The sequence below is a fragment of the Acomys minous genome (assembly GCF_964271855.1).
Source record: "Acomys minous genome assembly, chromosome: 3".
In the NCBI taxonomy this organism is placed as follows: Eukaryota; Metazoa; Chordata; class Mammalia; order Rodentia; family Muridae; genus Acomys; species Acomys minous.
In genome coordinates, this window is record NC_140485.1 from 113,265,761 (window position 1) to 113,292,653 (window position 26,893).

The 26,893-nt window shown below is 37.9% G+C and overlaps 1 protein-coding gene and 1 pseudogene across 2 annotated transcripts in view; one reads left to right on the top strand and one right to left on the bottom strand.

Moving 5' to 3' along the window:
- Positions 1–26,893, top strand: part of LAMA2 (laminin subunit alpha 2) — a 588,770-nt gene that overhangs the window by 322,689 nt on the left and 239,188 nt on the right. Inside the window, exons 14-16 of the mRNA XM_084776810.1 lie at positions 841–1,052; positions 15,921–16,032; positions 23,074–23,187. Of these exons, the coding sequence (XP_084632936.1) occupies positions 841–1,052; positions 15,921–16,032; positions 23,074–23,187 (438 nt within the window). The remainder of the gene's footprint in view (positions 1–840; positions 1,053–15,920; positions 16,033–23,073; positions 23,188–26,893) is intronic.
- Positions 1,066–6,626, bottom strand: LOC311593297 (large ribosomal subunit protein eL15-like; annotated as a pseudogene). Its single transcript has 3 exons — positions 6,620–6,626; positions 5,528–5,628; positions 1,066–3,155 (listed from the first exon to the last, which is right to left on the bottom strand). The product of its transcript is annotated as a large ribosomal subunit protein eL15-like (transcript).

The following is a 26,893-nucleotide window of genomic DNA, read 5'->3' on the forward strand; positions in this document are numbered from 1 at the left end:
TGTGTGTGAACACAGTAACGTCCTGAGAGCGCTTCCTTCCCTGTCTGCCGTGGTACTTCCTCCAGTCACATACATACCATAATAGGCACACAAACACACGCATGTGTGTTAGTGTTCCAAATGGCAGGTGCTGACTGAGATCCAGGCTCTGCTCTTCCCCTGAGCTTTCTTCAGGGATAGGATGACAACATTACTCTCTGAGAGAATTTCTTCCAGAATTGAACGAAGTAGTTTAGAACTCATATAGGCACAAAGCACATGCGCATCTGGTAACTCCTTGAAGATAAGGGGTTCTCTTTCAGCGTGAAGGTTGAGAGCTAATGTATTGGTAAAATGTTAAATGAAGACGAATGACTTGAGTAGCCTAAGCAAATGTAAGTGATTCCTGTCCTGTTGCTGCTGTTCTGTTTTGAGCATTAGTGCGGATAACTTTACTTACATAAAACACAGAAATCCTTTAACTTGTATTTTAATGACAATTTCTCTTCCTGATGTCCTCTATTTCTTATCTCTGCCCTAAATATATGTTGCCATGCTTGCATAAAGCCAAACTGTTTGTAACAATATATGCATATGAGATATTATTTTAGTTAACGGAGAATACGAGTTCACGCAAAGTCACAAGGGTGGACTTTGTGCTGGAGGAGGTGAAGGCTGATCTTCACAGCGCTTTGCCTTTGCTTCATGTGCGCCAGAAATATGCTGAGTGATGGGGAAAGCTGAACTGAGATTAAAACCCTCATGAGGATAATCACGTAAAGAGTCCAGATTCAGATGGCCTTTATGGGTTTTGTACCTTGCTTGAAATGTTATCTTTGTTCACTTTTTTTCCCCCTTTAGGGAAATAAGTTGAGAATCAACACAGCCTATAAGGAGGTGTATTTAGAACCATCTGAAAAACACACTGAGGAGTTATTGCTGAAAGAAGAGTCCTTCACCATACACGGAACAAATTTACCAGTCAGTAGAAAAGATTTTATGACTGTGCTCGCAAATTTGGAGAGAGTCCTCATACAAATCACATACAACTTGGGGATGGATGCCATCTTCAGGTAAGATCTAGAACTCTAGTGTTCACATGTGTGCAAACAAAGATATGTCAGAAAAGCACATTTTCAAAGGGCTAGACTTATGATCTCAAGGTAAAAAATAAGTATAAGTTCTGGTTTCCAAAGGTAATTGTATACAACCTTTAAAATTTAAATATTAAGAATAATGTATTGGGCTTTTTATTAAATATTTTTTATTTTTTACATATATATTTATATTAGTATGCATATATACAATAAACTACCTACATCAAGAAGAACCATGACACAATCATGAATTATATAAATGTTACATTCTTAGTGTTTTGGCTATATTTGTATTTGACAGCCTTGAAGAAAACATCTTTCCTATCTTGGTGCATCTAAAATTCTGAAAGTAAATCAATATCTATCATATCTCATCATTATCAACTTAAAACATCTATCTAGACCTAATAACATCTTAACCTCTAAACAGCTAATCTTAATTATAAAACTAAACTATTTGATCTTCAATCCCATCAGAGACTTGAGAAGAAATAAACTTGATTACCTGAGTATGCCAGAAGAGCAGGTTAATAGTTTTCCAAATGAGAAGATGACAGAGACAGTTTGCTACATGAATAGTCACACAAAACTCTCTATAATGTTGGAGCATCATCTTTAGTCTTCTGGCCCAATATATTCTGACAGACATATTTCTGAAGCAGGATCTATTGAAGACTTGGCTTACCCTGTCTTGGCAAAGTTTGGCCTTGACTCTGTCTACATCCAAGCTTGCCCTTTTTAAGGCAGAATTCTGTCTGTGGTAGAAATGAGGACATTTTTCCCAGTGGCTTGTTTGCCACATTTGAAGCCATCTCCATAAGGAGGTTCTTTAATGCTCATCATCCTCTTTGAGGTAGGCTGGATGTTGCCAGAAATTAACCTGTATGTGTCTGAGGTTTTTGAAGACCTTATCTAACTATTTTACCTTATCTTTCTGTAGAATCATATCTATCTATTACACCTAAGATGAATATTCTTGTGATAAAAATAGACTAGTAATTGGTATGATCATGATTTAGTCTACTAACAATTAACTTTTAATACTGATGAACCCTCTACAGTTTTGCCAGAGTATGTGGTAATGCCTATTAAGAAACAAAAAGACAGCTTTTTTAAAAAGACACCTCAGATGGTGCTATACTGAAGATAAGTGTTTCCAGAATGCTTGTATTCAGTGGTTTGGCAAAATAGTTATTCTGTTCATCAACTAACTAGCCTAATAGTATCTAGGTTATAATAAGAAATGCAGGCTTCTTCATTTACTTTGTTATACATCTTCTTATAAAACACTGTGGCATTATAATAGACACACAGTATAAAGTAAAGATTAGAAGATTTTGAAGCTTAAATAGCTCTGTTGATCTTTGTAAATAATTGATATTTGTGGAGCACTAATTTTAAGTGTAATATACCCATAACATGTTTTTTGACTGTCCTAAATTGTTTATTGGGCATGAACTTTACAAACATTGCATGTAGTAGCGGTAACGGTGAAGCTGGAGATTATTGCGTCTTCTCCAGACTGCACTGCGAGAGCCACCAATAGTGTGGTTGAACTTGTGGCCCTTTCCAAAACCACAGCCCTTGTGGCCAACAGATGTCAGCCCATGCCTCTCTCTCTGTGTGTTTGTGGACTGGTTTGGTGATTCAATGGGATTTCTTCTGATAGTTTTATGGAATGGATCAATGAGGATAACCTCAAAAAATTTATATGTGGAATCTTCACCAACCCAGGACTCTCAAAGTCCCACAATGGTATCCAGCTCTCTCCTCAACAACAGATTGAAGCCTTCATGCAAATTTCAGCTGGTTAATATCATGGTGGACAGGCTTGCCATAAGTTGCACCTTTAGGAACTGGGCGTTTGCGGCCACCACGGCGGACTAAAAATTCTGTAAGTGACATAACCTTGCTTGGACTTGTATCCCAGCCTTCGCACCTTATAAGGCTGAGTAGGGCAGGGAGCCCTGTGCAGCGTGGAGAGCTGTCAGTATTACCAGCAGTGGATCCTCAGAAGAAAGAGCCTCACGCCAGCTGCTTCTTCCTCCATAGCTCCTGGATGTATTTGAATGACCCTATCTATCTTGGCTCACCTGATGGCTGCAGCCAGAGGAAAAGCCCCATAGCAGTTTTTATCTCATCCTTTAGCAGTGTGGTTAAAACGATAAACTCCTTTAACTTGGACATTTTCAAAGGCTTGTTCATTCTTAGTATCCATGTATTTTCTATAAAGAGAGAACCCTGGCTTGAACTAAATTTGATCACAGAGGTCTGACTGGAAGCTCATCTGTTTATTATTTAGAAACAATGACCTCCTGTCTGATAAAATTTTTCTTTCAGTTATATTGGAATATGCTTTTCCTCCCCCTTTTATACAGATGGCAACACAAGATATTCTTGCACCTTCATTCTCAATCAGATTAAGCTAGAAGATCAAGTTTGATGCCACACAGACAACTAACTGGTATACCTCTATTCCCACACAGACAGCTAACTGGTGTACCTCTATTCCCACACAGACAGCTAACTGGTATACCTTTATTCCAAGCAATATCTCCTACTCCGGATATTTCAGTTGCAGGTTCTACCCCCCATTATTTGCTAGCACTGCTGAGTTTGTCTTTCACTTGTAATATTTCGGCAGAATATAATCATCATTACCATTTCCCAAAGGAGGGATCTTCAGATTCATAAACAAAGCCATTGCCAAACAGTGTACCTCTTTTGCATAGGCAATTCTGCTAGAAGCTGGCTTTGAAGTGCTATAAAGATGAGAAGCAGCACTTAGGAATTAATTATGTTTTTTTCCCCATTTAGTAAATAGAGATTGTCATGATGTTTAAACAGTATAAAGAAATGAGTCCTCCAGCTTTCAAAGTGAATGACAACCAAATTGACAAAAAGCGGTTAGAGGGCTTATTTATTTTTGTCACGTCGTTTCTCAGGCTCATTAATTTGAAGACACTTCCTCCTGATTTATGGTAGATAATTTCGAAGTCTACCCAACTCAACATCATTGTATCGCTTAACTCCTTCTGAGGTTCTCTCTTCACTTATGAGTGTGGTCCTGGAGTGCGGCTATGTGGACTGACTTAGCAGCTCTCCAGGCAGGTGGCTGCCCTTTGTCACCCTCATTACTGAAGTGCTGTGGCCCAAGAGGAAGAGCCAAGGTCAGAGTGATGCTCCAACCAGTTCTGGGAGAGCTGAAAGTCAGCATGGATCCTGAATCAGTAAGCTTGCCACATTGTATTTATCTCTGATCTACCAGTAGACAGAGTCATATTTGTAAAACGTTGCTTGAATTGATTTCAACTTGTCTCGCACAGTAGGCTCCCGAGTTGGTATACTGCATGAGTGCAAGCACAAGGAAATTGAAGATATCGAAACAACAATTCATATTTAGACTTTACTGAAGGGTAGTTATCCCAGCAAAATGGGCTTAGGTTTGCCCCGTTACACGGTTAGGTGGAATTGGATAGGAAACTGAGCTGTAGGTCAAGGATTTTGACTCCTGTTTCCAACACAGCTATTTAATCGTTGTAAACATGAATATGGCTTTGACCTCTTTGCACTTGTGTCACTTCATTTCTGAAATAAAGAAGACAATTGCCTTGCCAACTTCAAAAGGTCACTTTGGGAATGGAATTAGAGAGTTGCTGAAACAATTTTCTAACAGAAAATCGGCTCACAAATATGAAGTATTTATACCTGACCAATCTCATTCCAAGTGATTATACTTTCTAGAAATATCAGTTAAGCTCGGAGACATCTAGAAAATGGTTTACTCTGTTGTATCCACCACAGTAAGAATGCTACTGCCAGGCTTATCCAGAACGCTGATGGACCCACTCAGTGTAGCTAATTGATAGTCTCTTCTTGGTCTTACTTAACAAAACAAATAGAAAAACATAAATATGCATTATGTTTTAAGAATGGAAGATAAGGACATGGGATAGGAGGTAAAGTGACTCGCATAGAAGCCATCAGGACGGCTGTGCATCCCTAGCATCCACATAAGTGCCAGGTGGGCATGAGGACTTGCTTGGATTCCTACAATTTAAGAAATAGACACAGGAGATTGATCCCTAAAGCAAGTGAGAGTAGCCAAATTGGGAACCCTCCAGGTTCAAGCAAGAGACATTGCTTCACTATATAAAGTAGATATCTATCCAGAAAGGTACCCTGTATCTTTTTCTGGTTCATATATATACATATATTCATACACACTCTCTCTCTCTCTCTCTCTCTCTCTCTCTCTCTCTCTCTCTCTCTCTCTCTCTCTCTCTCTCAATGTAAAGGAAATCAAGTACCTTTAAATTATCCAACTCTTGCCTTTAGCAACATCCTTGACCATTAACTTAAGCAAAATATTTCCTAAGTACCTATGAGACACAGAACTCTTCATAAATTGTCTTCCTTTTGAGCCTACAATAGACATTATTGTAGCTCACCAGATTCTGCTCTTTGGGGATCATGGCATTTCCCTTGACTCCTGCGAGTGAGTGACCTGCTTTAGCCACTGTAATGTGAACCAATGTGATTTGCATCTTCCCTGAAGAGGAACAGTGAACTGCCAGTGTAAGACTCCTTGGAGTGTATTCAGCAAGCAGAAACAAACAACCTGGAATTCTAACAGGGCACGGAGGTCAGCGCCCTGGCTTTGTTGATCTCCTAGTTACTGAAGAAAGGTTGACATTTGGAAATCCTCATCCAGTCCTGGATTGTCTGGTCAGAATTTGGAGCAGCTGCCATGGCAGAGTCAGCACATCGTGACTTCATTAGGATACATACTTCATATGCATTCATGGAATACAAACAAATACGGAATCTATTTTTTTTAAGTTAGGTATTATTTATTTCATTGTATTGTTTGCCTGTTTGTTTGTTTGTATACACCACGGACACATCTGGTGCCTTTAGAAGTCAGAAGAGGGCATGGATTCATCCGGAGCTGGAGTAGTTACAGACAGCTGTGAGGTGCAGTGTGGGTGCTAGGAATCAAACTTGTGTCCTCTTGAAGAGAAGCCAGTTCTTCTCGACAAATGAGCTAGCTCTCCAGAACCATTTGGAAGTATTTTCATTTGACATACCTAGCAGTTTTACAATTGGTGAGCTTCATAAATACTTTTCATTCAGGTATATTGTGCCCTTCGAACTCACTCCCGTACAGCACCTCTTAAAGCCAAGATATTGTTACGTGAATTACATAGTCAAGTTAGGAGTTTTGTACTGAATGGGATTTTGACAGTGTTTATATTATAAATTATCTGGGAAAAGCCTCATGAACAAAAACATCTTTGGAAATCAGAAACATGGAGCTGATGTAGACATACTTTCCAGATTTCAAATGAGCCATCAAGGTGACCATATTTTAAAGAAATATGTCGACAAAGACCCTAGCACTTGAAAAGAGCTAAATAACTCACTTTTTATCCTGCTGTTGATGAGAGGTAGAGCCAGGGTTTAAGCCCAGAGGGGTTTCTTCCCATGGTCTGTAAGCCTCGTCTGTAAATATTGGAGTCATTCAGTCTGCAAGCACATACCGAGCATCTCGCATGGGTAGCTGTCTGAATCTCAGTCCTCTGCCATGTGAACTGGCAGAAACAAGATCTGAATATCTAGACTGAAGATGAGGTGAGAGTGCAATGGCTATACAGCCTCAGATTTACCAGAATATGTTGGGATGCCATGTGGAGCACCGAACCCGAAGAACGCATGATCCGGAGTAAAAACAAGATGCAAGCATTTGCAATAATATATGGACACTGAAATGACAGTAAATACTTTGTGCACGTTGATGAGTCAGGAAATGGAGGTGGATGTTTATAGGAGCAGTTTGTGTTTTTAGAAATGCTTGTTGTAGCATCAGGACATCTCCTTTATTTCTCCTGTTTGACATGGATCTAAGTGTTTGGAGGATGACTAAGGAGATGCCTTAGTGAGTGCTCTGCTGACACACAGGCATGAGAACTAGAGTTTAGATCCCAGCACCTGAGTAAAATGCTAGGCATGGCAACTGTCAGCTGGAGGTAGAGATAGGGGAATAACTGTGGTACATTGGGAGCCAGTCTAGAAAAATTGATGAGCTCCAGCTTTAGTGATTGACATATCATGTTTTAAAAACTGAGTTGGGGAAATATTGAGGAAGACATCCAACGTTGACCTCAAGCCTCATATGTGTTCACATGCATGGATATAGTACACACACACACACACATACTCACACAGATGCACACACACAGATAATGTACACAGACAGTATAACACCCCACACAAACACATAACCACCCATACAAATGAAAATACCACACACACTCACACCATACTTACACATATAACATATACACATAACCCCATACAGATACCCCTACACACATATATACACAGATATCCCACACACATACACACACACCTACAGCACACACACACATACACACTTACAATTGTATTTTATCTATTTTCACATCATCACAATGAGAATCAGTTAAAGCGCTTGACTTTTTTGACAAACCTTTGAGAGTTCATGCATTTTCAACATATAGCACATGCATAATATACACATAACACATGCACAACTATACACGTATATACCATACACATAACACACACACCACATACACAGCACACACACATACACACATATGAGCATAACACACATATATAACACATACACATATGTACATACCACACACATAACACACACCATATACACAAACACACACATATACCACACACATAACACACACACATCACATACGCAAACACATAGCACACACATAATATACATCATATACACAAACACACACATATACCACACACATAACATACACACCACATACACAAACATACACATATACACCACACACATAATACACACCACATGCACAAATATATATATGTATATATATATATATCACACATATAACACACACATATCACATACACAAACACACAGCACACACATAACACACACCACATACACACACACACATATACACCACATATAACACATACACACACACACACACACACACACACACACAAGCACACAAACATGCACGAATGTTTGAGGTAAAGGAATTCTCCTTTGCCAGAAGTCATTCCTTTGCTACTTTAGAAATGAGTTAGGAGTGATTGGTCAGCTCTAATGAGAAGAATGTTGTAAACGTCCCACAGGGCAGTGCCAGGGCACTTGTGGTATTGGTGGTTGATCTTGGCCTCTCCTATGTTTGCCTAGTGTTGCAACACTGAGCTATAACCCCAACTCTCTTAGTCTGTATTTGAAGCATGGTCTTGCAGAGTTGCCCTGATGGCTCTGCGTTCCTTCTGTAGCTCAAGCAGGCCTTGAACTTACTTTCTTCTCGCCTCCCAGTATTCCAAGTGCAAGATTAAAAGCCTACACTTCCAGGCTCTCTTAAGAGGGGGTGCTGGATCCCTCTTTCTTAGGTGTTGACAAACACAAACAACTCTGTATTTTACTAGCAATAAAGTCTTTCTGTGGATATTAACCCTGAGTTACATTTTTGATGTTGAAAAAAAATGAAAGTATTTAAGAAAAATAAGTGTAGAAAAATAAAGACAAACAAGTTTTAAGACCACAGGCTTGTGTTATTTCAAAATGTTTCGTTTTGTTTTCGTGGTTTTAGTTGTACCGTCACAAAGCCAACTTTGTTGGGAAATCAGTCAAACAAAAATATATTAAGAGGACAGTGCCTGATGTGACTCTAGTATTTTCTACAGAAACTTTTGTAGTCATGTCTCTTCTTTCCATCTGTCATCTTGCCTGTATTTTCAAGTCCTTATAATGAGACTTGGTTGAAGCACGTGACTTTTTTGCCAAACCTTTGAGAGTTCGTGCATTTTCAGCATTCAGTACTCTATTGCTGCCAATACTTTGTATTTAAATGAATGCAGCATGGTATCGAGAAAAGCAAATGACCGTATTGAAGGGGGAAGAAATAAACTGCAGCCTTCTTCATGGGTAACACTTAACACTGTTAAACGCATTAAAATCCCATTTAACAAACAGCAGAACTTAATGAACATTGTATTGCTCAGTGAATACTAATGTGGAATATTACAGGGAAAGATGTTCCAGTGTTAAGATTTCTCACAGCTCAAAATGGTTGCAAGGATTAAGGAGACGAACATCTGCTGTTCAAAAGACAAAGGACACTTGGCAGTTCCCTGAAAGTATTCCTTGTTTTCTAACTTCATTTTTAAATTGTTTCTTAAAGAACCTGGATGATGACTCTTCCACGTGTCTGTTCTTTGGGTTTTACGTGTCAATTTTATAACGGAAGTACTGAAGCATAATTGGCTTTATAAATCAAACTGCTAGTTAGTAAACTGTGACTCTTTTATATGGTAATCAACTAATTATCAACAGTAAACCATTTGATTCTTAATGATCAGAATTATAGGCTTATTATTTGATAGTACATTAATTCTAGGCAGCTAGATGCCATGATACATTAAGGACATTTCTGGCCTCTGGGTTTGAGTCCTAACTAACTTTTCCCCATTTGTTTTCTATGTCAGATTAAATACATAATTTAACTTTTGCTTATTGCATTTTATTTTCCTGAAATGTGGATGGCAGGTTTTGTTGGTCCTGCTGTCATTGACTATTTTAGGTATTGTATATAATGGAACTGTATTCCATTCACCTAATAAACTTTTGTATATTTCAATTAATCCTGAATATGTCTACCATTTATCCATCCATCCATTCATTCCCCAGTTTATTCAACTATCCACCCATGACCCATCAGAAGTATGAGCTGTAAAAACTGAGACAGTCCTGCTGCATATGTATAAAGAACATGACATAGTTTATATTATCAAGGAATAATTCATATTTGTGTCAACATAAGTAAATACTATCTTTAGCTGGGTACCTGTTGTATTAAGAAAACTTGACAGTCCTAGAAATTCTTATATTGTTGCTTGTGAGCCCAGCCTTTAATGGCTGAGCCATCTCTCCAGCCCCAGACCTAGAAATTCTCGATCATTCTTTACAACCATAAAATAGAAATCAAGTACTTATAATACATTTTTATAAAGAACCGTTACATTCAATGGTAGAAAAATTCAAATATCCATCAACAAATGAGTAGAAAACAAAGTGTGGCATGCAGTAGGATATTACCCAAGAATATTTTTAGAATTGTACTGTTATATATGACAATGAAGCTGAACCTTAGGAACATTGTGCTAACTGAGAGAAATCAGACTGTAAAGAAACATAGTTGGCTAAATCAACCGTTAGCATTAAACCATGGGGGATCCCTGACTGGGTAATGGGGGCAGGGTTAGCTCATGGATGATTAAATGTCTTGGATCAAGATCAGTGGTTCTCAAGCTGTGGGTAGTGGCCCCTTTGGGAGTTAAATGACTTTTTCACAGGGATTGCCTCTGACCATTGGCACATCAGACACTTACATTACTATTCATAAAAGTAGCACAATTTCAGTTATGAAGTAGCATCTTATGGTTGGGGGGTCACCACAACCATGAGGGACTGTATTAAGGGGGTGCAGCCTTAAGAAGGTTGAGAACCATGGCTGCTGCATAATAGTGTGAATATCCTAAATGCCATAATTCTACCCTTTAAAATGAGAGAGGAGCTCATAACGTCCTACTCTTAGCTGTGGAATTATTGACAATACGGGGAGGCATGGAGGGAAGATGGGCAGAGGCCAAAGCAAAGGGAGACAGAAAAAGTTTTCTTCAGGGATGGAGCCCTTTAGAAACTACTCATGCGCTGGCAGATGGCCCTACACTCCTGCATGTACAGGCAGCACTAAGTAAACAAAAGATTGTTTTTGTTTTGTTTAGGAAGGAAAAAGCAGTAGGGGGCTAGAGAAGGAGTTGAAGGGGAAGGGATGAGGTTTATGTGATCAAAATATGTTATATGTGTGCGTGGAATTCTCAACTAATAAAAATGTTACTAATTTCATTTTGTCAATGTCATCTTAAATAGTAAGAAATAAATAAGGAAATTCCGCCCCCCATGAGAGTGGATTGTTCATGTATGGGGTTACCTGGTAAGCAAAAACTCCACTTTGCGATTTTTTTTAAGTGATCCGTGTATAGAAAAATGAAAGGGTCTGATGTCAATCTAAGATGTCTACCAAGATGTTCAAAAGAAAGCACTAAAAAAGTAGTGCAGCCTGCGTGGATATGCAATTAAAGATTATGTTTGGTTTTTTGACAGTTCCAGATATCATTCAGTGCCCAAAAAGATCTCAATGGTCTATTTCTTGCTTTTTCTTATGCTTTTTCTTTTCTTTTTTCTCTTTTTCTTTTCTTTTTTCTCTTTTTCTTATAATTTAATTAACTTATTCAGATTACAACTCAATTGTTATCCCATCACTTGTATCCTCCTGTTCCTCTCTCCTTCCTGCTTTCACTCTATTGCCCTCCCCTAGGTCTATGACCAAGGGAGACCTCCTCCCCCACTATATGGTCATTAGGCTATCAATCTTGATAGCCTGCTTTTTCTTTCTCTGATTGCTACCAGGCCTCCCCACCAAGGGGAAGTAGTCAAATATGGGGCACCAGAGCTCATATCCGAGTTAGTCCCCACTCTCCACACAACTGTGGAGAATGTCCTGTCCATTGGCTAGATCAGAATAGGGGGTTTGATGTTTACTGCTTGTATTGTCTTTGGTTGGTACAGTAGTTTGAACAGACCCCCCTGGGCCCAGATCCACCCATCATGATATTCTTCTTATAGGTTTCTAGGACCCTCTGGATCCTTCCATTTCCCCATTCTCCTATATTTCTCTCACCTAGAGTCCCGATAGGATGTCCTCACATCTATCCCAAGTGAAGACTTTCATGGGACATGCCTTTTGGGCTAGTGTCCAATTATGAATGAGTATATACCGTTCAACAATTTATTTCAAAGACACGAATTAACTTTTTATTCTGTTTCAAGGGTCATAAAGAAATTAATACGTATCCCAATGGTTTATCCAAGTAATAAGAAGGAAAAGGTAAATAGCAATAAAATAAAATAAAATAATAAAACCTTACAACCAATAAATGTGCCAATGAACTGAACAGACAGTTCTCAACAGAAGATACAATTGGCCAATAGATAGTTGAAAGTATTGTTCAATATCCTTTGCCAGCAAGAAAACAGACATAAAAGATGCTTTTCAAATCCAACTCATTCCACTAGAATGACTAGCATCAAAGAAACAAGTGACAGCAAACGTGAGGATTTAGAAATGAGGTGCCTTTATTTATAGCTGTTGGGAGTATAAACTGGTACGGCCACTATGGAAATCCCTGTGAGCTTTTAAAGCCACTAGAAATGGAATGACCACATGATCCAGCTATACACCTCCTCAGCAGCCTTACGACCAGAGCACTCTCCATCCTACCCCAGTTTTCTGATGTTTATTGCTGCTGTATTCATAACAGCAAGGAAAAGGAGTCACAACATGCTCCTGTGACCTTTGGCTGGCACATTCTTTCTGCCCTCTCTTCCACAATGTTCCCTGAGCCCGGGAGAGAGTGCCGACCTATTTAGGAATATGCGCTGTTACTTATTCTCATCACTTTTTATCGGGTTTGAGTCTCTACATTAACCAATGCCCACTGTAAAAAAAGAAACGTCTTTATGAAAGTTGAGAAAAACACTAATCTGTGAATATAAACAGTAGATGGCTGACTGACACCATGGCCATTTAGCAAAATAGCAGTAATAAGTTCGATCCCAGCATGCATGATCTCCCAGCCATGATCTTTTGGCCAGAATTCAATCGGAATGTACTAGGTTACTGGTTACCCCCACAACAATCACGTCACTATTATGCTGTTTGCTTCTGTTTAGTTGTGTGCATATAGAGGTCAGGGTTAATTTACTGTTTCTCAAGAAGTCCAAAACTAGAACAACTGATGCTTTTTCCCCCTTCAAACAACTTGAATTGTAACATTCAGTGCCGGGAAAGCTAGCCAGAAGATGGAAATTCCAGTTGAGATCCAACCTGATTTTTCAGTATCCTACAATCCACGTGTGTGGTGTTTTTAGTAATATGGGGTGTTGTTGTTGTTTTAATGAAGGCTTCACATAAATGATATTTTAGTAATACCATTTTATGTTCTAACTTTGGTGGGCAATCATGGATATTAACAATAGTCTGTACTGTTTGAGGAACTCGGGGCCTGTTCGCACAAATAGCTTACATAGAGCTATCCCCTATGTGATACTAGGATTTTTGTTTGATGATCTTATCATTTCCCTATTTTTTCCAGTGGACTATTCTCTTACTATTTTTCTGGGGGGGGTTCCTTTTATTTTTTGAGACAGGATTTTGCTGTGTAAACCATATCAATGTTTAGTTTCTCCCACTAGATTCATATTTTGATTCATTTTGACTTGGTTTTTCTTTTTTGTTTTTTTTTTTGTTTTTGTCATTGTTATTTTTGGTTTCTTGCTGTTTGCTTCTGTTTAGTTGTGTGCATACTGAGATATAGAAGTCAGGGTTAATTTACTGCATATTGATAATAGAGTTTTCTCTACACTGTTGAAGGTGTTGATTTCTTCCTTTTTAATTTAATTATTTAAACTTTTTATTGATTCTTTATGAATTTCATATCACATATCCCCAATCCCACTCATCTCCTCATCCCTTCATGTCCACCCTCTGCCCTTGCCACTTCCCCAGGAAAAGAAAAGAAAAAACAAAAATAAAGCAAAAAAAAAAAAACAAAAAACAAAAAACGAAGCATAGAAAACATGTCATTGTGAAAACTGCAGTGTGTCCACAGTACACTCTTTTGATTACACATCTTTTCTTGCATATCTTCATTGCAGTGAGTCATTGTTCAGGTTCAAGGCCTTTGTCTTCTGCTAAGCTATCAATACTAGAGGCTCAATGGGCCTACTGTTGGATGTTATGTTGTTACCCTGTATCGTGGAGATCCTGCAGCTTTGGATCTGCAGGACCAGACCTTTCACATGCTCCAGCAGTTCATAGATGAGATAGATGTTGGGCTGGGCCAACTCAAAGCCCTGGGTCTGGGCCTGGATGGAAGCTAAATTGGTCAGCCAGCTAACTCTCCCATGCCCGTACCACCAGGGCCAGCTGTGCAGCACGGTCCTGGCTGCCTCATTCAGTCCTGCAACCAGCAAGGGGCAGGGATAGCTCTCCTGCTCTAATGTATGGTTTGGGGGCACCTTTTGAAAAATTCATTTTGCTGGAGGAGTATTGTTTTTGTGCTCTCTTTTTTATTCCATTGACTGTTTTTCTGTTTTCATTGTTTTGGTCATGGAGTCACTATGGCTTCACAGAATGTTTGGAAATCAGCCACTGTGATGTATCCAGATTTGCTCTTTTGCTGTACATGTTAAAGTACTCTGTTTCCTTATGAATTATAGAATTGTTGATTTTCTTTTGTTTTTATCTCTGTAAAGAATGCCAGTAATATTTTAATGATAATTGCATTGAATATTTATGTATAAGGCTTAGAATGTTATGGACATTTTAGTAATATTGTTACAATCCATGAACTCTAGATCTATTCTTTGTTTCCTCTTCAATGTGTCACTGGTGTTCTAATTTGCATTATAGAAGAACTTATTTCCTTGGTTAAATTTATTACATATTTTAAATAAGACCAATTTTCTAATTTATTTCTCAGCAATGTTACTGGTAGTGTACAAAAAAAAAAACCTCCTAAATTTTGAATGCTAATTTTCTATACCATTTCCAGCCATTGAGATTTTCTGGATAAAGTACCATATAGTAAGCACACTACAGCAAGTACCATGTAGTCTTCAAGTGGAGTAATTTGACTTCCTCACTGACCATTTGGATAATTTTTGTTTCCTTGCTTTTTCAAATTGTTCTAAATTCATGTTTAGATTATATTGTGACAGTTTAAACTGTATGAAATAGCTTCTTCATCACTGTGATGGCATCTCTGCCTGTAACAACTAAAGAGACGGGAGGCATATGTTGGCTTATAGTTCAGAGAATATAGTTCATCATAGCAGGGAGGAGTGTTGGTTGAGGTTGATGGAGACAGCAACATAATACGCAGCTTCTTCTATCTCCCAGACAAAGAAGCCGAAGGAGCTTGACCAGAGGCACAGTTGAACTACAGCCCTCAAAGTCTACCATGTAGCTCTGTGCCAGTTAACCCTAACCAAAGGTTCCATGGTCTTTCAAAACAGCGCTGTCACCTAGAAACCAAGTGTTCAAACACACGAATGTTTTGAAGACATTTTTATACAGTATAGTTTCTTGTGTCTCAATGGGTTGGAAAGAAGAAAGAGCTTGATGCAGAAATAGGGTTGCACTATAACCTTCAGTGATAAACTTTGTGGCTCTATATTTGTCACCTCAGGCCTATGTCCAGAAGACCCCTCAGTCACCCCAAAACACCAGTAGGGAATCAAGTGTTCAAGACTCTATGTGAACCCATGTAGGATACTTTAAATTCAAACCATTTAAATTATTGCTATATTATATATAATGCCTAATACAGGGCTAGTGATATATAAATAGATGTAAGGCAGTATTATTTAGGAAATAATGACAACAGCTATTTTTTAAAGTTTGTAAATGTTCAGTACAAATACAGGTGTTCTTTTCAAATATTTCCAAGTCTACACTGGTTGAATCCATGAATGCAGAGTCAACTTTTAGCCAATAGTAATGTTATAATGAATGATAGGAGCTTCAAGTTATAGAAGCATTCTTTTTCAGCATATAATTCATTCATATTTATATTATTATAGATATGCACATACCATCATTCTTAAAGATTCAAAGCACCTCAGCATCTCTTTACTTACTTACCATTTAATTCCTCTCTTCCCAGGTTGAGCTCTGTCAAGCTTGAATCTGCTGTCCCCTATCCTACTGACAGAAGTGTGGCATCTGCTGTGGAAGTTTGCCAGTGTCCACCAGGGTACAGTGGCAGCTCTTGTGAAGTAAGTTTGTAGGACCCGATCCCTCACAGTAGTGCTGCCAATAAAATGCTCTAAACATGGATGTTTTGAAATTTTTCAATTCATAATTACACAGACAAGTGACAGTATACTACTTCAATAAAATTAGCTTCATTTTTTAATCCTTTAGTAATTTCACAGGTGCTTTCAATGAAATATCTCCTCCAGATCACTGTGTCCCCCGATATGAGCTCTTTTCTACACTGCGTCTTCTTTTCGCTTATTGATATTACTTTACTGAGTCCAATGGGTCCCGCCCATATGTGCATGGGTGTGGGCCATCTGCATTAGCATGGACAGCCTCCCCCAGAGTGGCTAGCACCCACAGAAGAATGATTGCTCCTCAACAGCAGCTGTAGGCTGCCTGTAGTTCCTCAATTAGGCAGAGAACCTTAGAGCCTCTCCTGCATCCATGCTAGATTAAAGGAGTAATTAAAATGTCCACCTAGAGTCCATGGGTTTTAAATAGAGTGTCAACCATGTATTTTCAAAACCATAGTGCTCTTTGAAATATTTCATCCTACTGTAATTACAATTTCTATGTTCCTTCCCTTTTTAGCCAGCTGTGGTGATAGTAGCAAACTATTTCAAGCTATTTTCCTTTTATTTCTATTAAGAAACGGACACTTGTTTCATTCTTCTTTTCTCTCCTATGTTTACATCCTAGCACCTTTTTCTTCTACTACTTTCTGAAGCAAGTATCCAAGACCCAACCCTCCGCAGCATCCAATTCTTAAAAGTTCAAGAGCAGAGTGTGTATGAGAAACAAATTGATCCTGAACACTCTTTTCCACTGAGAACCTGAAGTTTGAGATCTTTATTGTTGCCTTAACGCGTTCTAGATTTGTAATTTAAAAAATATCAATGTTTCCTAATAGCACAGTACATATTTTTAGAGTAATTTTGAAAGATCAATCTGTGTGTTTGAAATTTCATTTGCTTGAGCACTCTCTCTCTCTCTCTCTCTGTCTCTCTCTCTCTCTCTCTCTCTCTCTCTCTCTTTCTCTCTGTGTGTGTGTATGTGTGTTTGTGTGTGTCTGTGTGTGTGCACACATGTATGTGTGCATGTACACATGTGCACTCACATGAGCACATATACATCTGCATGTGTATGTGTATGATATTTTCAGGGTGGTAGGAATGGCTTGTAGCTAAATAAGAGCTTAAGTGTCATTAATATGGTATTTTGAATGAATCATTTGAGTGCTCTGAGGTGCTCCACTCCACAACACTACATATGCCATCTGTAGAAACACCTCAGGCATAACTTCGCTGGTTCTCATGGGCTTTAAAGTAATACATGCTTCCAGAGGCTACACAGAGCTTAAAGACGTGTTCGTGACTAATGTGTTTTCTTTTTAACTGGGTAACAGATTTGCCTGTCTAGAAATGAAACTAAATGTAATTCATTGAAGTACTTGCTTTTCCAAAATTTATAGAGATAAGAGAAAAATAATCATGGATATGAATTAGTTATGTCAACTCAAATTTGATTTTACATATAAAACACATGCTGTACTTGATAAGACATTCCTTTATTACAAGTCTTCCAGTTTTGATTTCAAGCCAGGCAGCTGGCTCCCTTTGAAGCTTTAAACTCTTATTTCAGTTGGAATAATAAATGCCCTCAATCTATCCTTGCTTTTAATACATTTCCACTTTATTCTCAGCTTTCCTCATCAACTTTTATACTAAATGTCCATTGAATATAAAATCACTTGAATATTGGGCTTGTTCGATTATATGCCCTCTTTCCTTTTTTCCTTTAGAAATATTTTGTTAAGTTATATGTTTAGTAAATTTTTGTGAATTCATCTGTATAAATTATCAATAAGTATACAGCACAATCTCTGTCCTTAAAGATCTAGTAATTTGTTTAGATAGACAGAACAAATACCACTAGGAAATTGAATCACAGCACTCTGTAATTAAGGGAGCAGTAAGTGGTACATAATGTAATGGTGATAAATCACTCAAAGGGCTGAGCTGGTAAATGGAGGGAGACTTCTGGGGAAGCACCATAGAGAAGCTAAGATGTGATGGTAGAGAGGAAGAAAGAAGTGTGCAGACACGGAAAGAAAAGGAAACACAGAAGGGAAAATAAAGGCTTCTACTACTTCTAGTATAGTAATTGATAATTATTTAAAATGGCTTAAGAACTTAGTTGAGTCGGGGGCAATGAGTTTTATAAACTCTGGACTTCCTCTTTTTCTTTATGTAAACTCTGTTAACCCTAGGAGTCTTTATGAAGTCTTCTTCCTTCTCCACAGAGAGGAAATACTCTCCATCTCTGACCTTGACTGGCTTTGCTTGCTTTGACCATGGAGCTTAGCTATGGGGGTCTGTCACCCCAGCTTTACCATCGTTTATATTCTGGGATCTCTTCAAAGCCCAGTGAGCCAGAAAGACCATCGTGTCTTAGGTCTAGCTTGATAAGTCAACAGTTTACACAGCCAACAGCTCATCAAATGACCCAATCACTATGTCATTCTACTTTATTTTATTTGGGGGATCACAATGTTGATTCAGAATGATTTTCAAAGGTTTTTTTTTTTTTTTGCAACTATCAAATTTAAATTCCTACTGTTGTAATAACAAAATACCTGTGGGGATTTTGCATGAAGAGTAGCACCCTTTTAAATGAAAAAGAACCCAAGTTAGTATTACAACAGTATTTTGGCCTATACAGAGCTTGATAGGATTATTGTAATCAGTCTTATAATAATATAGATCATATGCCCTTTGTGTCTATTAATAAAAGCATTCCTCTTGCCTCAATGACTCACCACACACATATTTCTAGTCCATGTTGAACACAGACTTCAGAATGTTTTTTTCTACTTTTGTTTTTGTCTTTTGTTCCTCATCATGTTTCACATTATATAAAATTGCTATGGCTAGTTTCTAAATTTTTTTCTTCTGAACCTAATATTTTATAATTTTCTTTCTGGTAGATGAGGACATAAAAATGAAGTGGACAAATAATAAAAGTTTTAGGCTGAATCCATTCTTTCCTATAAAATTGTGTTAATATAAACTACTCCCTAGATATATTTCTATGTTCATTTAGCTAACATGTTATATATGAGACAATCAAGGCCTTAGACATATCTGAATAGAATGTTCTAAGTACTACAGATGTGGTAAAAGAAAACATCGTTGAAGGTGAAAAGAAAGATCAGTAGTTCCAGATGACCCTGGTTCTGTTCTCAGCACAAATATGGTGGCTCACAAACATCTATAGCTCCAATCCCATGGAATACAGCATCCTCTCCTAGCTTCCTCAGGCACAAGGTACATGCATGATGCACACATGTACAAGCAGAACCAACACCCATGTACATAAAGTAAATAAACACAACCTTAAGTAGCTGAAATAGATGAGCTGAGAATTGATGTATGAGGGTGGGCATATAAAAATTGGAAGATCTACTTTTTTTTTTTTAAGTCAGAAAAGGTCTTCTGAGATGGCGATGTTCTGAATGTTGAAGAACAAAAAGAGATGGTGAAGTGGTGAATGACATTAAGCTTTGAGTGTGGTAATATGGCCAAAGCTTAAGAGCAGAGGGAAGAGTAGCCTAGGGTGTGACTTGAGGCGTCTGGGACTTGCCTAATCAGAATTCGAGATTTTATTTAACTATCATGGAAAAAAATCATGAGAGGCAGTGATTTGATAAACAACACAATGTGATGCCAGTGGCTGAACTGGAAAAGCCGTGGAAAGGAGTAGTTTGCTTGGTAGAAAGAGAAGAATAGTCAGTTTGAGAAATGAAACTGTTTGGACAGTCTGTGAAATGCATGTCAATGTATAATTAGAAGCAGACCTTGAATGAGCACATCTCTCTGGTTTGCTGTGTAATGTAGGAGTCATCAAACAAGTTACTCGAGAAAGAGCATAGCATTAGGACTAAGAAAAAGAGTGATGTGCAGAGGACTTCTGATAACAGTACATTGAATCCAAGTGGGAAGAACGGTAAAGAAAAAGAACGGACATTTTGGAAATGCAATAGCATGGAATTGGGAAAAAGAATTGAGGGAGAGAGGAATCACCTGGTCACATGGCAGTGGCGATGGGGAAAATACCATGTCCAATGCCATCTTAAGAGGAATCACCTGGTCACATGGCAGTGGCGATGGGGAAAATACCATGTCCAATGCCATCTTAAGAGGAATCACCTGGTCACATGGCAGTGGCGATGGGGAAAATACCATGTCCAATGCCATCTTAAGAGGAATCACCTGGTCACATGGCAGTGGTGATGGGGAAAATACCATGTCCAATGCCATCTTAAGATTTCATATGTCCACCTTGACGTTTTTGGCAAGAGCAAAAGCAATTTTGCTTGAGTAGATATAAGAATGGAATGATCCAGTGGGACCTCCTCCCCCACTATATGCTCATAGGCTATCAAGTCTCATCTTAGTAGCCTGCTTAGTCTTTCTATGAGTGCCACCAGGCCTCCCCACCAAGGGGAAGTGGTCAAATATAGGGCACCAGGGTTCACATCCGAGTCAGTCCCTGTTCTCCATTCAACTGTGGAGAATATCTTTTCCTTTGATTAGATCTGAGTAGGGGGTTTGATGTTTACTGCCAGTAGTATACTTAGGAATGAGATAGCAATTGAGAAATGGCTCAGGGGTTAAGAGCACTGTCTGTTCTTCCTGAGGTCCTGAGTTTAATACCCAGCAACCACATGGTGGTTCACAACCATCTATCAGGAGATCTGTATCCCTCTTCTGATGTACAGGTGTACATGCGGCAGAACACTGTATATGTAATAAATAAATAAATCTTTAAAAAAAAAAAAAAGAATGGAATGAAATGTGAAAGATCGCCGAGGAAGAGAGGGCATTTGGTTTTACTGGAAACAAAACAAGACAGTCTCACAGCATTGTGAGGGTGATTTTGCTGTTTTGTCTTGTGTGGTAATTTTTCCTGGAGACAATAAAACAAGGACAGTAATTATTCAATTAAAAAAACCCGAGAGACATAATATTGTTAAAGCATAAGCTGGTCTCTAGAAATAATATTCCTTTTTTAATACTCTGCTCTCCCTTTCCAATTATTTTTGGAGGGGGAATGGGTGTGGATATGAATTTTGGCACTAGCTTATGAGTAAAAAGATGGGTATAATGACTTTAATTTTTCTGTGATTATTAATATAAATTCAATGGCTATGAAAAGGGTGTGTCAGTTGCTTTTTTTTTTCTGGGAAAAAATACAATGACCAGGCTAACTTACAGAAGAACGCATTGTGCTAAGAGCTTCATGGGGTTAGAGGCCATGATGAAAAAGCAAGTTCATGGTCACATCTTGATCTGCAAGCAGGAGACAGAGGACACACTGTAAATAGATCGTAGACTGTTGAAATATCAGAGACCACTGCCCCCAGTTACACACCTCCTCAAGCAAAAGCACGCCTCCTAATCTGTCCTAGACATTTCCACAAAATGAAGGCCAAGTACTCAAATGTATGAAGCTATAGGAGTTATTTTCCATTAAAACCCATTGAAAAGTATAAGATATTAGAATGGTCTTAGAAAGAAGAATGGTGCAAGTACATTTCAAAAATATTTACATATATATATATATATATTTTTAATGCCAGAGAAAAATTACCATGAGGACCTGCTTTGACAACAGTAAATCACTTCTGTTTGTGCCATTAACACGCTTACATTTTACCTGCATGTGAGTATTGTAGGCTTACCACAATATTCCTCTCTGACAAATTACTTCTCCACCAAATCACTTATATTGGAATGGAGAAAGATGTACTGGAAGGAGACAAGAAATTAGAACCATTGTCTCTGTACTGTTCAAATTCAAGGAGCATGGATTTTATTTTCTTCTCAGATAAGAAATATCAGTATATCTTTCTCATATGTTTGTTATTGTTGTTCAAATGGAAACCTCCTCACATCCCGAGGCAAAGGGATCATTTCCTACATTACACGGTATGGGTCCATGTAGTTTATTACTTCAATGTTTCTCTCTAGTTCCCATTTCCAACTAGAAAGGGGCCTCTTTTTTTGACATATGATGGTATATTTAACCATCCAGAAACATAGTAAATAACTCACAAAATGCAATTGCAACCCAAGGGCATCATAAACTTCCAGAGGGCAGCAATATTTGCACAATTTTTTTTTTATATTTCATCTCATCTGTGGAAGTCCACGCAGAAAGGAAATATAATGACGGTGACAGTAGATACCTGTGCAGTGCTAACCCAAAGGTAAAAACTGGCTTCAAATAACCCACTGTCGTTGGTTTTCTCTTTCCAAATAATTTTGGTTTGCACTTTTTTAAAAAAAAATCAGTGGTAAATATAAGCATCCTTAGAGTCAAATAACATAAATGAACTAGTAAGGTAATATATTATGCTGAATGTGTCATAATCTATGACAAATTCGAGAAAGCATAAGAGATGGAGGAAATTTAAGGTGAAATATAAGAATTCTGAATTTGTGCTGATCACTGGGTGTGGTGTCAACTGAAAGAGGGGAGGCAGGTATGGCTTCCAAAGGATTCCAAAGGCTTTTCTGTAAGCGGTGGCATTAGGGACAGTTGGAATGTCCAAAAAGTTGGTCTGTGATGACACCATAGGCTCTTTTAGCCTCAGATTCTGTATGGCTCCTTTCACGCTTGCTGCTTTTCTTGGTGCCTTTCCTTCTGTTTTCTCGCCTATGCCATTTTACTTTGAGACTGTCACATTTCAGTTCTTTATATCTGTGCTTTATTTTTACCATTTCAGAAGAGACCCCAAGCTAATGCTTCCTCTTACCTCATACCTGTCAATAACAGTAAGGTCAGTATGAAGCCGTAGTGTCAGGAGGAATGGCACTAGTAGTAATGTTTAAGAAATGGCTCTGCTTTGACAAGCACATTTGCTGAGTTTGCTAGCTGACTTATTTTCTATTGCCAGGAAAGAGGGAATTGCTTTCTTTTTTTCTTTTCTTTTTTTTTTCTTTCTTTTTTTTTAATGCTAAAAAGTGACAGAAACCTTATCTTTCTTCTAGTCATGTTGGCCTGGGCACCGAAGAGTTAATGGCACTATTTTTGCTGGTATCTGCGAGCCATGTCAGTGCTTTGGTCATGCAGAGTCCTGCGATGACATCACAGCAGAGTGTCTGGTAAGTGCTTCTCTCTTGAGGATGCTGACTCACAGGGCTGAACTTCCCTCGCCAAAGCGTGGAACTCTATTGATACCTTTGCAGTCTTGAACATGTGGGTCAAGAAGTGATGTGTCAAGCAACATCATTATCCAGAACAGAGTTAGAAGCTAAGAATGTTCGTTCATATGTCATCTCCCTAGCAACTGTGAGGAAGTGATTTTTCACATTTGTCTAATGACTAAATTAGGATCAAATATATTAGTATAAACTGTAACAATGGCTAGCATACACATCTGCTATGAATATATGTGTTCTCTCTCTTCAGTAAATCTACCCAAAGTGGACTGTTCTAAAACATAAAATGATTTATATCCCTATTACATGAAAAACATAAAATACAGCCATTAAATCACTTTTTTATACCTTAGGGTTTTTTTTTTCACTTTGAAAATATGGACATATTACATATATTTATTTGAACTTTTGAGCATTGAGATCAGTTAAAATGTTGTGCACAGATTTTAAAATATTGAACATACATAATGCATCTTCAGCAGAACTGTTCTTTCTTCTGCAATTGGCTCTGAATTTTTAACCAGAAAATAAACTGTGCAAAGGGCAGAGCGCTGTCTGTGCTGCTAAGTAGCTCGAGGCCTGGGAGAATGCCTCTGAACAGACAGCCAGGGGGAACTCGAGGGTAAGTTAGCTTTATAGTGTCTGACAGGGCACGAAGCTTGAAGCAACACCTCTCGTGCCGTTAGTCTCACGGAAACACAATTGGAAGTAGTACCAATTTGGGAGAGTATGGTGTCGTCATCCCTCTACAGAACTTGAGGCAGATTCTGTAGTCTGTTAATTCTTATGTGGGCTCCCTCTTGCTCGTTTTCGGCTTCCTCCTGTAATTAAACGATGCTGGTGAAAACCCAAAGTGAAAACCCAGGCCTTTTGTTTGTTCCAGCGCAGTTTGGCATTTCAGTTTATTGTTGCCCTTTCTGTTTCCCCTGTATGCGATCCTGCTCAGTTGCATATCCGGGCAAAGCATGATAACACTCATTTGTGGATCAGTAGGGTTTTTTTTTTTTCAAGTGACAATTTTGCAAATAACAATACTGAGATATTTCCATTTTTTAATTGTACTACAGTCTTTTAAAATGACTCCGGGGGACATGTTGAATTACCTTTAAACGCTTTATTAGCGTGAACTAGAATACATCCAATTCTAAACTAATATGAATTGCCTTATTTACCCTGAAAGGACAAAAATAAATATGTCACAAGACCAATCTCGTAGTGTCCCTAAGGTGTTATAACACCTAAGTTGAGGTTATTAGGAGTAAGTAAATCAAATCCTAAAGCTGGCCCATTTGATGATGTGATAATTTGCAGAGGAGGAAACATTGTTCCAGAGTGAAATACTTTCTTTCAGCGGAGAGATGAGACTAGGAATGGCGAGGGAATTGGGTGGCCAAAGCCAACCAGGTTTTTGACGTTTGATGGAAGAAGAGAGAGGTGAACCTTCAAACGAAAGGAGGCTCTTAGGGACACCATGGGCATCTTAGTAGCTGAGCCTCAGCCTTTTCTTCCTGGGTTTCCTGAGCCATCATAAGCTCACCCGGGGATGGTCAGGTGCCAGCTCTCTGTCCTGGTGCTGATAACAGCTGAGACCCCATTTTGAATGTATTAGTTCTGATATAATCTACACGGAGAACGACATTAGAATATTGTACATGAAAGGAACTCCTACTGCTCAGTCAACATATTTTTTTTTAATTTTTTATCTCCTGCTTATTATTCCTGGGAAGTTTTTCACTTCTAGTGCACATGACATGAGGTTTGTTTTTTAAAGGATGTCTTATCTTTGACAGCTGATTGTAAACGAACACTTCCGGCTTCAGAACAGAATTCAGGCTTCTTCTCTGTATGACAAGTCATCCTAACTCGAGTGTACTGGAGAAAACCCAAGGTGTCTTTCAAGCCACCTAGGGAGGCTCGAAGGGTCTCAGTGTTTTCCACAAATATGACGTGCAAGCAATATTTAAAAGTCATTTAGATAGAATGCTTCATATGAAAGCACCACCCAGCTCATCAGAGTGAAACATTTATCCTTCCCAGTTTTGACTTCTATTGGGTTGGTTGCCTGATGCTGTTTCAGTTTTGATTTACAAATGTAGTTGAGTTTTAGGATTACTCTTGTCTCCATTTAATGAAAAGTAAAAATAGAAAATATAAAGAACACACTTATTCCTTTATCTTTCAAATTATCTAAGATTTTCAGTTGGATTTAAGAAATTCTCATTTTGGCCTGGCTTCTCTGTATTCAGTATCCTGTTTTAAAATCCAAAGATTTTATAGATCTAATTTTCATCATTCATCAACTTGAAAATATGTGAATAATTTTCCAAAGAATAAACAATTTATTAGGTTTTTTTTTAAAAAGGTGATTTAAGGTGAACTTGGGAAATGAAAGGATATGTCAGGAGGAACCAATCAAAGGAAAAACTATATTCTGCAAATGGACCCATTGTCTCAGGTGTTCCATAATAACTGTTAACAGCAAGACTAACATGTGTGCTTTCTTTTAAAAAATGTTTGCTAAACAAATTAAGAAAGAATCTTAAATAAAGAAAAGCTCATTTTTAAATATTCCATTTTTTAAAATACCTATTTATTTGTAGTTAATGAATTTCAAGCGCCTTTACCTCATAGAATTAAATGGGAGGCTGAAAGGTAGATTAATAAATTATATCTTATATTTTTTCAACAAACAAATCTGATGTCTCCGAAGAATTTTAATAAGTTGTTCTCAGATTTGTAGCCTCACTTATTTATGTCTACGCTCCTGTTGAGCCCATTTACTAAATATAATTGAAGTCACTCTTATTTTAAAACATCAAAATAAATAATATTCAGAATTTCATTAACTCAGTCTATTCCAGTGGTCATGGAGGTTAATAACTTGATACACCCAGTTTAAGGTTAATTTATATTTTAGCTATTTCTGTCACAGAATTTGTCTACTGATCATAAAATAAAGGCTGCATTCTCCTGGGTCTATGAACTTTTTTTCAGTATGTTGGAAAATTATTAATTGTATATCCTTATTAAGCTGAAATATACTTCAGTAAGGATGCATGCATTTTGATAGGAAGTAAACAGCCTTACTTTATCCATGGAGACTAACAATGTGGAATTCCTGGAGGCCTCAGAGAAAGTTCTACCTCTTGGCCACTGAATTATTCACCTGAATCTCAGACTTTAACATATCCAACCCAACCCGAGGAGGGTAACCTAATTAATATGAAGAGGTCAAGAACAATTATCTTATTTTTGTAGAAGAAATGTTTCCCAAAACAAATGCAAGGACATGTAGTTTTTGCTTTTTTACATTTCTAAACACAATAGTTACATGTTTTGTAATGTGTCACTACATATTGTAATTATATTTTGTTATGTATTTAATTATAAGTAACATAATAAACGTATATGTAATTATATGCTGTTGTATGTTTAAACTATCTCTTTTAACATTCAGTTATGGGCCAAGTAGTTTCCTCACAGATGTAATATGGGAATGCATTGTCTAATCCATTAGAGTCCACCAAGTTCTAAATTATTGTCTGACCTAAGAGAGCAAGTCTGAAGAGATTAACATAATGAGCTAGTTCTCATTAAACCAGTATTTTAAGTGTCATTAGAGCTTTATGCCTGTACACACACACACACA